We start from the raw sequence: 16,969 nt of genomic DNA on the forward strand, positions 1-16,969 counted from the left end.
GAGGATATAACGAAGCTTACGTTGATACAAACATAAAGCTGTAACTTTCATTTCAACCGTGGTGTCTCATGGCAAGCTACATGTTTGGGTGTTAGTTTATAGCTACTATAAAATTAGTGATTAGTCTCTTGTTTCATGGATTATTTTTCTCTAACTGAACAACCCCATGTATTTTACTATAGAGTTGTACAGTAATAGAAAAATAATCCACGGAATAAGAGAATTCCTGTACTACTAACTACTAGCTACTAACTTTATAGTAGCTATAAACTAACACTAATGTTAGTATAGCTAAAACTATAAATATTTTAATTCTCTACATATTAAGCCATAAATATTACACCCTGAGGTCAAAGCTGAAGTTTAAAGCTGATGCAGCTTTCAAACTTTGTAATTTTTACAATGTGATTTTAGAATTTGATATAAATAGCTTTAGTCGTTTTTTAAGACTGAAAAATCTTGTTACGCATTTTCTAAAAGCTTTCAACATTTAATAAGTCAGTAATTTCTTTACTTTTTTCTTTTCTTTTTTTGCACATTTTTTAAGAGTAGTTTCATTTAGTAGTTTTTGATTTTCATTTTATGTAAACGTACATTTTTATTTTTAGATTCACAGCTCTATTTTATATTGTCCTTATACTTTTTATTTTTTTAGTTCAAAAAGTATTCTTTTTTATTATTATTATTACATCAAGGTTTAGTCCCATTTAATGAATTTAGAACAATGAATTTCTTTAAACTTGTTTTATTTTATTGTTTATGGTTAATCAATCAGTATTATTCTCGCTAAAACAAATTGTGGGGAAAATTCTAGTTTTATTTATTGTTTATTTTCTCAGAACCAAATAAATGCATTTGATATTAGCCTGACTGTATCAATTTATTTTTGGATTTGATGAAACTCCATACTGAAAAAATGGTTTTATTTATAAAATATTCAGAATTAACATATTCTATGACCATATTTTGCTTTTCATGCCCAGAATGTCTCTTCCTGCCCCGATGTTCTCAAGAAATGACGTAAGCATCTGGAGCATCCTTAAGAAATGCATTGGGATGGTGAGTGCAGCTTAATCACAAGCTTCATGAATATTGCAAATGTTTGGTGCTTCTTTAGTTCTCAGATGTTGTTTTCAATAGATTTAAGAATTGCTATGGAAGAGTTAAATTGCTCCTTATAATGTGACTCAAAATTGCTAAATAATTGTCTTTTTTTATTTGTTCATAAATTGTTTAACAAGAATGTTTTTAGCCGTAACAATAAAAAAAATTATTCGTGGCAATTAAGACAGTGTTTTGAAAAACATTCATTGCCATCAAATTTAATACACAATTTGTATTCTATTCAAAACAGTACGATTAACGTCAGTGTGTGAACATTCGTTTTATTAAATTCAAATGATTCAATTTGATTCAGTTAGAATAATTAAATTTGATTCAATTTGATTAAATCAATTTTTGTTTGATTCACTTTGATGAATTCACATTATTCAATGATCCAAATTAAATTTTCAAATTCAAAGGATTGAAATTCAAATTAATGAATTGATTTGTATGATTTTTTTTTTTGTTTGTTTTGACATTTACATTCATTTATATTTTTTAACTGCTTTTTATCTTCCTTTATTATTTTATATCAATGTAATTTTTTTTTTATAGATTTACATTTTATTACATTTATCTTATTTATCTTGGTTTTTTACACCTTTTTCTATTCTTTTTTTAATTCATATTTATTTTATTACTGCTTTTCATAAAAAAAAAAAAAGGAAATTGTATCTCTATACTGTATCCACAGCCTTGTTGACGTCTCAGATCTGATTGGTCAGAATGTGTTGATTCATTTTCAGTGGAGCTCTGACCGTAGTTAATAGCTGCTCTAATGTAAATGATATACATTCATCATTATAACAACATTAAATGTATATCTGAATAGATAAAAAGATTATAATAATTGTTGGCCAAGTCCAGCGATGTAAGTAAACTACTACAACGATGACAGTGTGTTGTGATATGAGATAGTGTTACCAGCACACCCTGTGTTGTTTTATTCCTTACATAAACAGTCATTCATGATTTATGACTTAATTGTTTAATTACTTATTTATATGGCTTGGTTACAATGCTGCCCTGAGACACTCAACCTGTAGGCTGCGTACTGATTAAAAATGAATCCGAGACACATTTTGCACAGAGACAAAACGAGCCTGACAGCTTTACACTAATCCATATAGCCGCATTGAATTCACAGTACTGTACACAGGACAATAAACAAGATCCTCTGAAGGTCTTAGTATAATATTCCCAATTGTAATTATTAGCACTGCAGACAGAGGCACACGGTGGATAAACACACCTGCCTAAACCTGTACACTGTGTGTGTGTGTGTGTGTGTGTGTGTGTGTGTGTGTGTGTGTGTGTGTATATGTATATGTATGTGTGTGTGTGTGTATGTATGTGTGTGTGTGTGTGTGTGTGTGTGTGTGTGTGTGAGTGTGTGTGTGTGAGAGAGAGAGAGAGAGAGAGAGAGAGAGAGAGAGTATTCTCCTGAGATAAAGCCAGCACTGTGATTGAGTAGAAATAATAAATACAGGCTTCATCTCAGCTCTGATTCATGTCAAGTTGACAGAACAGCACACAAGCTCTGATCATCTTTACTATTAGAGCCTAGAGAGCCAACTCAGGGCTATCTGATACAGTGGTTATCGACCTTAATCCGTTCCTTAAAACCGGTCGAAATGCGAAAAGGTCGAAGAGCGAATGTAATTATCCCGTAAGAAATAATGGATACCCAATTAATCCGTTCCCGACCTCCACCGATACCCAATAATTAACAATTTTTGCCCCGTTTTTAGCAGTATTAATACTAAATAATACATAAAATAATACAAGTACATAAATAATATTGTACACTTTAAACAAAGTATTGTATATACAATATACACGCAATAAATTGTTATATTGACCGCAAAATAACACAAATATTGTTCACAAACCGCAGTTTAATTTACAATAGATGCTCTCTCCACGAAGGCTGAGGCGAGACTGGGAAGATCCTTCCCCTCACGCCACGTGGGTCGAGGTCGATAAGCGGGGATTTGTTCGTTCAGCGGGCGCAAATTTCGGTCGAAAAACTGTTCGCTAAGCGAAAAGGTCGATGTCGGTCGATAAGCGGGGTACCACTGTATAAGGTACACAAAATCGCATACACAAAGACCACCATATTTCATTCAACTGCAGCTCCTCTCCTTTCGGGTGCACTGATCATGATATTAACCCAGATACAGATTTCAGGATTTTGTTTGCTGTTATAATAAGCTCTGGGAAGGCGATTCAGTAGACTTTGGAGTACAGCTGTGGGGATTTGTGTTCATTCAGCTATAAGAGCTTTAGAGATTTCAGGCAACGATGTCAGGGTGCAGTTTGTGTTCCAGTTTATCCCAAAGTTGTTCAGTGGGTTTGAGTCAGAGTAAGGCTCCGTGCAGGACTCTTTGTTCTTTAACCCATCATGACTTTAACCCATCATGTATTCATTGAGCTCTGTGTTGTGTGCACGGTCTCGTTGTCATGTTGGAACAGGTTTGGGTTTCTTAGTTCCAGTAAAGGGAAATTGTTACACTACAGGATATAGAGACATTCTGTACAGTAGTTTGCTCCTAACTTTGTGGCAACAGTATGAGTGTGATGTTCAGGGGTGCACAAACTTTTGGCCATGTAGATTATCATATAAGCTTCAACTTTTTTTTAAAGTAGTTGATTTGAAAGTGGTTTTGTGTTCTTTTGGAATCTCTAAAGTAATATTGATTTGTAAAAGCAAGTGTTATTGCATCATGAAATATAACAACCAATCACATTTCATTATTCAAATTCAGGACATGCAACACCACTGTATACACGAACTGTATAATGAGCGCTACATATTATAATATTACCCATAGCTAGTTTAATGTAATGCTTCTTCATAAATAATTATGTTGTTTTTAGGTACCTTATGACTGTATTATAACATGATATGAATGTGTTCATAGACTATTATAAATACAAACCTTGACATCTGACAAAGAGTAGTACATCATAGTGGAACGATGTTTATGTAATGTAATAAACAGTTTCTATATAAAAGGATAAGACAAAACAAGACTTTTCCTTTCCTTTCCATTCTGTTTCTTCTGAAAAACTCTTGAAGGACACACTTTAGAAGTAAACCCTTCTGTTTTTAGTTTTCTGCACAGATGTGCGAAACTGTATTATATAATTTGAAACAGCGGGTTAAACATGTGGCTTGTATCTGCTGTAAAGGAAATGAGGGATGGTTCAGCAGCTGAAGCTAGTATGGGGCTTTGCTAATTGAATTCAGTTCATATACAATCTTGTAGTTTATCTGATATATAAGCAAAGACATGAGTCATATCTGCTGAGCTTCATTATGCTGACAGGCCATGCTGCTTGGTTTCTATAAACCCGTCGGATAGGATCCAGTGTTAATTCTGGTCAAGTGTAAATTGAAACCATTTTATTGTGTATCTGGAAATATGTTTAGTTGTTGTTATACTCTTTAATCAGGAACTATCGAAAATCGCCATGCCGGTCGTCTTCAACGAGCCTCTGAGCTTCCTGCAGCGTCTCACAGAATACATGGAGCATACGTATCTCATCCAGCAAGCCAACGCCTCTACAGACTCCATCCAGAGAATGAAGGTGACACCATTTTTCTACAGTAAAACGAACTGCTTCTTAGCAAAAATGCTTCTTGAAAAGTGAAAGAATTCTCAATTATGACTGTTCAGAAGGTTATTTCGTAATTCCAGCTGTGAGAGATAATCACAGGTTCACGTTAATGCATTATACTGTTGCTATACTTACAGCGTACACAGGGACATATTATGGACACTCAGAATCTAAGCTTAATACGAAAACAAATGAAATTTTTATGAAATTTTTTAACACATTATAGTGTAGATTTTGTCTTAACTTCAATCAAGAAAGAAAGGAACAATCGTTTATAGATGTTATAATATCTAATATATATATATATATATATATATATATATAAAGCGATGATTGAAACGGACTAGTTACATGGAATTTCCATGTAAAAAAAAATACTCTATTGTTTATTAACGCTTTAAAATAAATCACTATTGGCAAGTTGTTTTAGCAGAATAAACTTTAGCGAAGCAGTGTTGGCTCAAGCATTTAAGGCTCTGGGTTGTTGATTAAAGGATCAGGGTTTAAGCCCCAGCACTGTCAAGCTTCCACTCTTGGGCCCTTGAGCAAGGCCCTTAACCCTCTCTGCTCCAGTGGTGCTGTATCATGGGTGATCCTGTGTTCTGACCACAACCTCCAAAGTTGGGATTCATGAAGAAAGAAATTCACTCTGCTGTAATGTAGATGTGACAAAATAAAGGCTTGAAATTAATCTGTTAATAGGTTTAGTTTTGTCTTTTTTGTCATCAGAGGCAAAAAGGACCAGAGAGGATGGCTTATGTAGATTATACCTAACATCATCAGCTTGAGCCACCAGACTTCTGCTTCAAGCTACTATGAAAAACTTTAGGTTGAAAAACAATAACACAGTTTACATGATCTCCAGGAGCTGGGTTTATGGCTGTTGTTTAAAAAAAAACACACACACACACAATAGATGGTGTGATATAACATTAGACTAGAAGTTTGTGAAATTTTTATGAGAGGTGCACAAAGGTCCTGTGTCATAATAGCAGCTGTGTATTCTGTAAAGTTGCGTTTCTTTGAAAGTGTAAAGGAAAGATATTCTAGCGTTAAAATATTCAGAACCAATTCTGACGTGCGTTATGTAATATCAACAGTGCGGTCATGATTCTTTGTGTTGAACAGTGTGTAGCTGCATTTGCAGTCTCTGCTGTGGCATCACAGTGGGAGAGGACCGGAAAGCCCTTTAACCCACTGCTGGGAGAAACTTATGAGCTAATCAGGTGAGTGCTGGGAATTTAGCAAGCTGTACTGTCACTGACATGAAATACATTTGGATGGGGAGATATGTGTAATCATTAGAACTTAATAATTGGTAGTGATGTGCAAAAGAATTGTACTGAAGTTACAACAGCTCATGTTTTCTTCCATTAAATATTTCTCTTGTCATAGCTAGTCTCAGGCTCAGGTGCTTTTTCGTCTAGCCGCCAGATATGGTACCATGGTACGTGTATATTTAATGAGTATATGTCACACCTACCTTATCCCTGAAAATATTAAAATATCCTTGATATTATTAAAATGAATCATTTTATTTTTTTACAAACTAAATGGGAGTCGGGGGCACGGTGGCTTAGTGTTTAGGACGTTGGCCTCACACCTCCAGGCTTGGGGGTTCGATTCCCGCCTCTGCCTTGTGTGTGTGGAGTTTGCATGTTCTCCCCGTGCCTCGGGGGTTTCCTCCGGGTACTCCGGTTTCCTCCCCCGGTCCAAAGACATGCATGGTAGGTTGATTGGCATCTCTGGAAAATTGTCCGTAGTGTGTGATTGTGTGAGTGAATGAGAGTGTGTGTGCCCTGTGATGGGTTGGCACTCCGTCCAGGGTGTATCTTGCCTTGATGCCCGATGACGCCTGAGATAGGCACAGGCTCCCCGTGACCCGAGGTAGTTCGGATAAGCGGTAGAAAATGAATGAATGAATAAATGGGAGTCTATTGTGGAATCCTGGCAGTGATAAGGGATTGTTTTAACACTTACAATCTGTATGTACCTTGCATTCAATTTTACCTCTCATAACCACTTGGGGTGGTGTTTAACAATTGGACAACTAGATAACTGCTAACTATTATGACTGGTCCTGAATTGGACTCATCTTAGGACTGTCCTAAAAGGTGTTCAGAGATGGTTCACTCACACCACTGAGATTCCCAGGTAGCAGCAGAACAAACTTTCTGGATTGTTAGATTTGAAAATAAGGATAAGTGACAATGAGAAGGAGATGTTCATAACGTTGTGTCACAGATGGATCTGGGTATCCAGACCATCTATGGACCACCCAGTGATGGACATCATCATAATAACCCCCACCACAACCGCATAGCAAATATCAGCTAGTCTGCAAGGTTAATGTTTCCAGATAATACCATATGGCAAGAGTATGGGACATTCTGAAGGTTCAGCCTCTCTGAAGGGCGCAAGCAACGATAGATAATGTGATTTTAGAAAAAAAAATCTATTTGGCCATAAAGGAAATCAAACAGTGATACAAGGTAAGCTTAACACCAGCACTCCCCAAATCTCACTCCCAAACCCCTTGTTATGATTGCAAGAAGTCAGTACAAAGACACCCTCTTCAAGTCTTTAAGCTTCAAGACACTTCAACGTATAGACATATCAAGTTAGCTAAGTGATTAAATTGTTCCCCTTTAAAACGCAGTAATAAGGCAAAAAGACTCTAGAGAGATGCCAGCCATGGTGCTTTAGTGTGCTGCAATGGCTGCATCATACACCTTTAGGGCAGGTAGAAACTTGCCAGTGTTTTGCAATCCAGGGAGAAATTAACAGGGTGAATCTCAACTGATTTGCTTACTGCAGAGGTGTCCAACCAGTCAGAGACCAAGAGCCACATTTTTTACTGTGTTACCACAAAGAGCCACATTATACACATGGGCACATGTGAACATCACCTATTTTTCCCTGCCATTTTGAGAGCGAACTTGACACAAATTGTTTACTCAAATGATCATGCTCCTACTGGGAAACTTTGATGTATGTTCATCCCACTCACATGTGCGTTTGACGAAAATACCGTATTGAACTCAAACGAAGTGAACACGCATATTAAAAAGACACAAATACAAATTTCGGTATGAACGTAAGAGCCGCATGAAACCGGGCAAAGAGCCGCATGTGGCTCGGGAGCCGCGGGTTGGCCACCCCTGGCTTACTGGATTACAAATTTACTGTTCTCATTTGGCAATTCAGACCAAGGTACCAGACAATGCAGGCAACTTCACTGAGGTTGTCGAATCTTACTGTCCATCTTGCTTAGGATGTGAACTGCCAAGCAGGACCCTTTAGCCTTGCTGAATCCTGAAGCCAATGGTAGTGGAAAACAAATTATAAAATATAATGAATGGTGAGGCTAATAATGAGCCAGGGCAACCTTTCTCAGCAGACTCTCCAAGTCTGTCAGGGAGAAAATCTGAAACTGGCAATGTCAGTGCTAAAAAGTCTTGCCAAACATTCTCACCCACCTTGTTTGTACAGTCTTGAGAGTATGTTACTGTACCAACACATATCCCCAGCAGATGCATCACTCTCATTGAGGCCAATCACCAATAGACCAGCCATAGAGATTCTGTGCATGTGAGAGAGAACAACATATATAGCTGATTTATAGTTGACTATCACATAACTGTCTGAGAAGATCAGGAAGTGTTTGTGTCTGAGCATTTGGTGTGCAGAGTAAGTGCAGGCAAGACTATGAAGATCACTTCTGTATCTGATGTCATCAGTCAGAACATCCTCAACAGACACTGATACCACCCATGATCAGTCTGAGCAGCCTCATCAGACGTTAATACAATGCATGGTGGCCTGCCAAAGCTAAAAGCAATGCTTCATAATATCCACCACATGCATAGCCATTCATTGTGAATCTGTCGTCATGTTGTGAACTGTGTGACCTGCTTTCCTTTGTTACGGAGCTCTTTTCTGAGCTTTCTGTGAGCTTTAGTGCTGCACAGGGGTGAATCATCCAAATTAAGCAGTATCCTGATATCAGTGGCCAGCAGAGGAGAGAAAAACACCTGTATACACCCGCCTGCGCTGCTTTTGTGTATTGTCTTTTGTGTGTGTAATGTCTTGTATTTTTGCCCTGCACTGTCTTTTGTCTCACACTGTTTGCACCAGGTCACACAGAGGCACTTTATGTGGCTAGGACTAACTTACTTAAGTCCTTAGCTCTGTCTTTGTTCTAAGTAGCACCATGGTCCTGGAGAAACGTTGTCTCATTTCACTGTGTACTACAAGAGCTATATATGGTTGAAATGACAATAAAAAGCTTCTTCTTGACTTGATTTAGCTTGATATTATGTATAATACCCTAAAAAAATCCTCTTTTTAAAATTTTAGAAAGATTTATTAAAAACCATTCCCCAAAATCTAAATGTCACTTTATAATTGGCATCATTTTACATCTTTCAAAAATCCTAATGCTCATTGGTCTTGGTTACAAACTTATAAGGCTCATTTCTCTTCTACTGTGTCTTTCTTTATCAGAGAGGATCTGGGCTTTAGATGGATGTCAGAGCAGGTGAGCCACCACCCTCCTGTTAGTGCCTTTCACGCTGAAGGCCTAAATGATGACTTCGTGTTTCATGGCTCCATCTACCCTAAACTCAAGTTCTGGGGGAAAAGTGTGGAGGCAGAGCCTCGAGGAATCATCACTCTGGAGCTCCCCAAGTGAGTTTAACTACATTTATGGAGTAATTAGACGTGTCACTAAATGATTGGCTTGTGTTCACTTTATATAAAAACATCTGCCCAATGGATTAATGGATAAATATAAACATAAATAACAATGACTGTACAATTACATTAAAAAGTAGTCTGAATGCAATGTTCAGAAATCAGAAATGCTCTAGGCTGCTTTGATTGCTGCTTGTTTTGTTCATAATTGGTGTATCCAATATGTCGCTGTCGGGCGGAATCCTCGTATCTCCAAAACCGTTATTTTTCAGGAAATTTAAAAAACCTTATCTGCAGTGCACAGGGTTTAGTCCGCGTTGCAGTGGATTTTCTTGCGCTAAATTCCTGTCCTCAGACGAGCACCAGAACTAGCGGGGGTCAAGATTTTTTTTTATTTGAGCCCAGTGTTTTGAAGACATTTACCTCAGAAGACGTGTTGATTCGTTGCGACTCTTCTTGAGGAGAAATATGCCGTGAAGCTCTCACACGGAGTGAGGAAGAGGTGGACAGTTGAAGTGTCCAATGGAGTTATGAGATTTGCGCTCAAGCTATTTTCAAGACTTTAGATTGGTTAATAACTTGTAAAAAATAACAGACCCACGTGGGGACTGACCAATAGCATCGATATGTGAAAAATATGAAATTGACCAAATTTGGACATACGAGGTTTCCGCCCGACAGCGACGATATATATGAACTTAATGAAATATCTGTTGAATGCATTTATTTCTTTGCCCAGACACAAGGAAGCATACACTTGGACCAATCCTACATGCTGCGTCCATAACATTATCGTAGGTCAGCTGTGGATCGAACAGTACGGCAACGTGGAGGTTATTAACCATAAGTAAGGGCAAGTAAGGTTACAGAAACGTAAGAAATGACTCAAATTAATGAAATTTCTCAACTTTCAGAAGATTTAAGAGTGCTTGTTTTGTTTACTGTTGCAATTATCACCAAGATTTATAGGAGTTAATTTCACTGGTGTTTTTTTTTGTTTTGTTTTGGGGTTTTTTTTGCATAAAAATGTTTTTTTCTTTCCCCAAAAGCACAGTGTCTGTTGTTTGATCTTTGACAGAACTGCCGAAAGATGCAGCTTGACATTCAAGTCTTGTGGCCTCTTCGGCAAAGAGCTACACAAAGTGGATGGGTACATATATGATAAAAGGTACGATATCGCGACTGTATTTTTTCGCTTAGTCTTGTGGCCTTTTAATTATTTTAGTATTAGTACTTTATATTGTACAAATAAATGGTGTGTAACAGGCTGTAACAGTATGTCGTAAGTATATGCATCAGCATCTTCCAACAGTAACAAATGTTTTATTTATTTCAAAAAGAATCTGTGATTGATTTTGAAGCCAGACTGCAGTCATAGCTGCTGTTATAGAAAATTAATCAACACTTTCTGACCAATCAGGATTAAGAATTTTACAGCGCTGTGCTGGAATTAATACACAAGCTATTTGAGTCGATTTTTTTTATTACAGATACTACAGATTAACAATATAAACCATTGGGTTTATTAAACGCCTTTTTGGCAATTCCAGTTATATCCTAATAATATAAATAAAATGTATTTGTGGAAAGAATGAATCAGTGAAATCTGTTAATGCTGCTCATTGGAAGTGAAAGTTAAATCATATTAAATGCTCCCCAAGCAGCTTTTGCTCAACTTTTAGCCTCGTCAGCGTATTTTATTTAAAGCCCGTCTTATAAATCTGCTGTTTATCATGCCTGTTAAACTGAATAGACTTGACACTGGCCTAAAGCTTTGCAAAGGGTTGCCAGGCGTGTCATTAACACGCTCGTTTTCTGCAGCAAAAAGAAAATCTGTGCCATTTACGGCAAGTGGACTGAATGCCTGTATACAGTGGATCCAGCTGCGTTCGACGTCCACAAAAAATCAGATAAGAAAACTTCTGAGGAGAAGAAAAGCAGCAAGCAGGTGAGGGTCAGTGGTATGTGGTGATCTGTACCAGTCGTTACCAAACCTTTCATTTTTGTATGATATCCAGGATGTGAATTTAATCTTTTTATAGTATTTTGCCTCTTTTTATACCGTTTGCTCATTGCTTGACCTGTGGCTGTTTAAGGACTGAGTATTTCGATCACGTCTTTGTTTTGTTTTATTAAAGGCATTATCAGGAAATCAGAAAAAGACTGAAGTTATTCATTTTTGACCTGAATATAAATGCATAAAAAACATAAATATAAAGGTTGTGACTTGCATTTAAACCTTTATCTTATAATAAATTGTTTGGCATGTTGTTGTACAGAAAAAGGCCTGGTGAACTCAAAAATAGTTCAAGCCAATTTTCCAATTTACATTCATGATGAATTTAATGAGGGGGGCACGGTGGCTTAGTGGTTAGCACGTTCGCCTCACACCTCCAGGGTCGGGGTTCGATTCCCGCCTCCACCTTGTGTGTGTGGAGTTTGCGAGTGTGTGATTGCATGAGTGAATGAGTGTGTGTGTGTGTGCCCTGCGATGGGTTGGCACTCCGTCCAGGGTGTATCCTGCCTTGATGCCCGATGACGCCTGAGATAGGCACAGGCTCCCCGTGACCCGAGGTAGTTCGGATAAGCGGTAGAAGATGAGTGAATGAATGAATGAATTTAATGATGAAAAATGTTTCGAATGAAGATCAGCTTTAGTTAAATATCTTGAATGGGTTTTGTTGCCCCACATTAGAGCAGTGTGGATGAGGAGGCTGAGGAGATGCCCCCTCCTGAAGCCGAGACTGTGCAGGTCATCCCGGGCAGCGAACTCATCTGGAAGATCTCCCCAAGACCCGAAAACTCAGCTCAGGTTAGAACTGTTTAGTTTTCATCTGCATGAGATTATCAGACTTTGTGGAATAAAGCTGCTGATCTTTGGTCAGTTTTCATCTTTATGAACTGCAGCCTAAGCTTTTCAGTATTATAATTTCTGAGTTTTATATTTTTCCAATTTAATATTTACAGTGGTGTGAAAAAGTGTTGGCCCCCTTCCTAATGTTTTTTTTTTTTGCATGTTTGTGACACTTTAATGTTTCAGATCATTAAACAAATTTAAATATTAGTCAAAGATAACACAAGTAAACACAACATGCAGTTTTTAAATGAAGGTTTTTATTATTAAGGTAAAATAAAATCTAAACCCACATAACCCTGTGTGAAAAAGTGTTTGTTTGTGTGGTTTATCACACCTGATTACTGCCACACCTGTTCACAATCAAGAAATCACTTAAATAAGACCTGACTGACAAAGTGAAGTAGACTACAAGATTCTCAAAAGCTACACATCATGCAGAGATCCAAAGAAATTCAGGAACAAATGCGAAAGAAATGAATTGAGATATATCAGTCTGGAAAAGCCATTTCTAAAGCTTTGGGACTCCAGCAAACCACAGTGAGAGCCATTATCCACAAATGGCGAAAACATGGAACAGCTGTGAACCTTTCCAGGAGTGGCCGGCCAACCAAAATTACCCCAAGAGCGCAGCAATGACTCATCCAAGATGTCACAAAAGACCCCTCAAGCTGAAGCATACTCGGGTTCTGCAGCAGGTCAATGATCCAAAACACACCAGCAAGTCCACCTCTGAATGGCTGAAGAAAAGCAAAATGAAGACTTTGGAGTGGCCTTGTCAAAATCTTGACCTGAATCCTATTGAGATGCTGTGGCATGGCCTTAAAAAAGTGCTTCATGCTCGAAAACCCTCCAATGTGGCTGAATTACAACAATTCTGCAAAGATGAGTGGACCAAAATTCCTCCACATCGCTGTAACGGACTCATTGCAAGTTATCACAAACGCTTGATTGCAGTTCTTGCTGCTAAGGGTGGACTAACCAGTTATTAGGTTTGGAGGGAAAGCACTTTTTCACACAGGGTCATGTAGGTTTGTATTTTTGTCTCCTTAATAAACTGCATATTGTGTTTACTTGTGTTATCTTTGACTAATATTCAAATTTGTTTGATGATCTGAAATATTAAAGTGTGACAAATATGCAAAAAAATAAAAAAATCAGGAAGGGGGCCAACACTTTTTCACACCACTCTTTATACATTTTTTGTAAGTTTCAGAATGTTTTTTATCATTTTTCATTTGTCATTTTATTTATTGGGCACAGTTTAATGTTTGAGATTTGTTTCTCTTGTTTCTCTTTCACATTGATGTTGCATTTTTAAAAAAAAATTAAGTAAGAACAGTTTTTACCGATACTTTTAATTTTTTTATCGATTATTTAAACGATAAGCTTATTTCACAGCTTTTTAAATTTTATTCAAGCTTATACTGTATCAAACAGATATTACTAGTTAACACTTAGCTGAAGATTAGAAACTATATAAAGTTCCGAGTTACTATAGTTCGACTCACAAATTTTCGATCTTAGATGGACGATTTCATGCGACAAACTGTAAAAATTATTTTCAATTTCAGGCGGCAGGCAATCGTAGATGTTAGGCTATATGTTAGGCTCCCGCCTTGCCGCCTTGTGAGATACCTCGCCTCAGTCTCGCCAACGATCTTTATGGAGTGCAGTTGTCTCAGTTTTAAAGGGTGCTTTTTTCTGTGTTTTTGTCACCTTTATCATCATCCTCATCTTCTGACAACTAAGTTAATGTAGCCATCAATATCCTAAAGTTGTTACCACAATTGTTAAAGCTTTTATAGCAGATATGATTCTTTACTGCTCAAATGTTCTAGACAATTTTATTAATGTGTTAAATTATTAACAAATTACAGTATACTACTCCATACTGGACACCATTCTTTAAGACTCCTGGGTTGGCTAGGTTATGGTTTGACTTGTGATATTTTCTAGTTACGATGGGGTCATAGGAACGCTTCTCATTCATAACTCGGGGACTAACTCTATATTAAGTTTATATACTGTAGAAACGTCAAGTTATCCAGGTCATTAAAAAATTACTCGACAGGGTAAGCCCAAGGTGATGTCTCATCAGTTCTGACGCTAATTATAAAGCATCCAGTTGTCATGTCTTCCTAAATCTGCAGAACTCAGCATTGTCTATACAGGCCTTGTTAGCTCATGTAAATTACTGTTCCTTTCATTCAGTACTACGCCTTCTCCACATTCGCTATGCAACTGAATGAGCTGGAAGAAGACATGAAGGAGAATCTCCCCATTACAGACTGTCGCCTCCGGCCTGACATCCGAGCCATGGAGAACGGAGACATAGGTACAGAAAGAAACCTTCACACCAGTTACATACATTTATATTTGACAGCTTTGTTAAACTTCCACACAATGTTAGCATATTAAATTAAAAAAAAATTAACTTGGCACGTATAAAGAGAAAAGGGAGCACAAAAACTACATAAATAGCAAAAAAACAATATGAAACCCTTTTTTATCTTTAGAAAACAAGTTAAAACATTAGACTTGTTGTGTCTGTGGAAAGCAAGACATTACATAAGCAGCTCAAAAGATGCCTGCTGCTGGAGCATCAAAACATCAAAAAATACAAAACAAAAGCTTTAAATGTTAAGCTTACATGTACATACATGTTTGTTGCTTATAGACATAATTATACTGTATTTATAGTATGATGTATGTGAAAACTGACAGTACAAAGCTAGCATAATGCTATATCATACAAAGTTCAAATAGTATAAAGCTAAAAATTTGACAAAGCTAACACAACGTACGTAAAATAGGGTTAGCGTAGATCTAGTTAAAAAGCTAGCATGTCGCTGAACAAGTAGAGGTGAAAATGAGGTGTGTGTAGTTGTTGTCCTTTATGTCATATTGAGTTTCATACTGTACACATTTGGTTTCAGAAGTGAAATATTTGCTATTGTATAGAACCAAACACAATCTGGGGATATTGGCTTGTGTTTTGATGTCTGTCCCTTGTGACGTGGCAAAAGGATGATTAATTAACACATCATTATTGCTATCTAGTGGTAGCGCGATAACGCTTTACAATAGCAGAAGTGAATAGTAATCATGCACTAATACCTGAATTAACACTTACTGAAAAAGTTAACAAATGATGAGTCAAGGCATGGACTAATCATGGACTAATGAAGGTGCTACCTTAACTACGATATAAGTCTCATGAATTTCTGTGTGAATAAAAAATGGCCCCCTTAAGTACATGTTTGTTAGTTAATGTATGAATCAACATGTAGACATAAACTCTATCAAATCTCCTTTATAAGAAAGAATATCATAATTAATAGCATTTTGGTGTAGTTTATCCCTAAATGTTAATTAATACATTATCTAACAACCATGTACTTAAAGTGGCCGTCATTTATTCAGGCATGAATTCATTAGACTTGTTCAGTAGCTCAGTATAGTCTCATCATTAGCTTGTGATTAAGTTCATATTAATTCAGGTATTAGTGCACTGTAAAGTGTTAATGAACATAATTTTTAAAAGGTGTTTGACAGCCTTTTTCTACTTCAGCGTAATTAAGGTGAAATCTCAGGAAATAGTCGTTCTACAGTACGTGTTTTTAAGACATGAGGTCATTGAGGTCAACATGTATCGCTTAATTATTGTATCTGGACTTTGCAAATGATTTCTTCTTGCTTTCAGATTTGGCCAGTGCGGAGAAGAAGAGAGTGGAGGAAAAACAGAGAGTGGCACGGAAAAACCGCTCCAAATCCAATGACGAGTGGAAGACGAGGTTAGTGTTTCAGCAGACTGTGCTATAACCCCTGAGTCTTACTCCTGTTCTATTACAGCCGTGATTTACTGCTTACTCTGTGCAACACCGATGTAAGCTTATTTGCTGCTAAATCTATTCATCAGTCCAGAATTATTGTGTAAGCCATTTTTTACTCGAGCTAAAGATTATATAGTGCTACAAAATTCAAGTCATGATATCAACCAGTAAAATTTGAATAGTGCAATAGGATTTGAAAGAACTGAAATAAACATAAGAAACACAAGTATTATTAAACTAGCGGCACTGCTATTACTTTAAAAATGACTTTACACTAATTAAATATTATCTCAAGGCTCCAGTTTTCATTTTTATAGACTAGATAAATATATTAGCGCTGTCGCTTGCTGTATCTACAGTAATCCACGGTTCCTACAAAATAAACCTCAAAGCTGTAAAATTATAAATATGTTTCTTTACATATTTGTCTAATTTGTTTAATATTTGAGTAGTTATTATTACACAATATTTATTGTGATATAATCATAGGAGTTTGTTATTTTTGTAATGCTAAAAGTGTTCCCCAGCTTATTGCATGTTCATTATCTTCATTTTGTTATCGCTTCAAATAAGAAGCCAGTCTCTCGGCCCCAGGTTTGAGTTCCTCATCAGTGTGTTTGGTGTGATCTCAATTTCCAAGCTTCTGACATGATATAATCATATTGATAGCTGATTTCTCAAACTCCATTCTGGTGATAATTGTTTAACAGTTTTTATCTAGTGTCTTTGAGTGCGGAACTTTTTTGAGCACTGTCAAAACACTCGAACAAATTTTCCAAGCAATTGAACATTTTAAATGTTTTTAAAACATTGCTATGGATTGAGAACATTAAAAGTGAATTTCACATATTAACAG

At 36.8% G+C, this 16,969-nt stretch overlaps 1 protein-coding gene across 1 annotated transcript in view; it reads left to right on the top strand.

Annotated features, from left to right (window-relative positions):
- LOC132848963 (oxysterol-binding protein-related protein 2) overlaps positions 1 to 16,969 on the top strand; it is a 47,942-nt gene that overhangs the window by 28,760 nt on the left and 2,213 nt on the right. The window contains 10 exon segments of the mRNA XM_060875083.1: positions 984 to 1,059; positions 4,564 to 4,698; positions 5,857 to 5,954; positions 9,235 to 9,417; positions 10,163 to 10,270; positions 10,502 to 10,591; positions 11,245 to 11,371; positions 12,119 to 12,235; positions 14,492 to 14,615; positions 15,984 to 16,074. Of these exon segments, the coding sequence (XP_060731066.1) occupies positions 984 to 1,059; positions 4,564 to 4,698; positions 5,857 to 5,954; positions 9,235 to 9,417; positions 10,163 to 10,270; positions 10,502 to 10,591; positions 11,245 to 11,371; positions 12,119 to 12,235; positions 14,492 to 14,615; positions 15,984 to 16,074 (1,149 nt within the window).

This window comes from Tachysurus vachellii, chromosome 7 (genome assembly GCF_030014155.1).
Source record: "Tachysurus vachellii isolate PV-2020 chromosome 7, HZAU_Pvac_v1, whole genome shotgun sequence".
Classification (NCBI taxonomy): domain Eukaryota; kingdom Metazoa; phylum Chordata; class Actinopteri; order Siluriformes; family Bagridae; genus Tachysurus; species Tachysurus vachellii.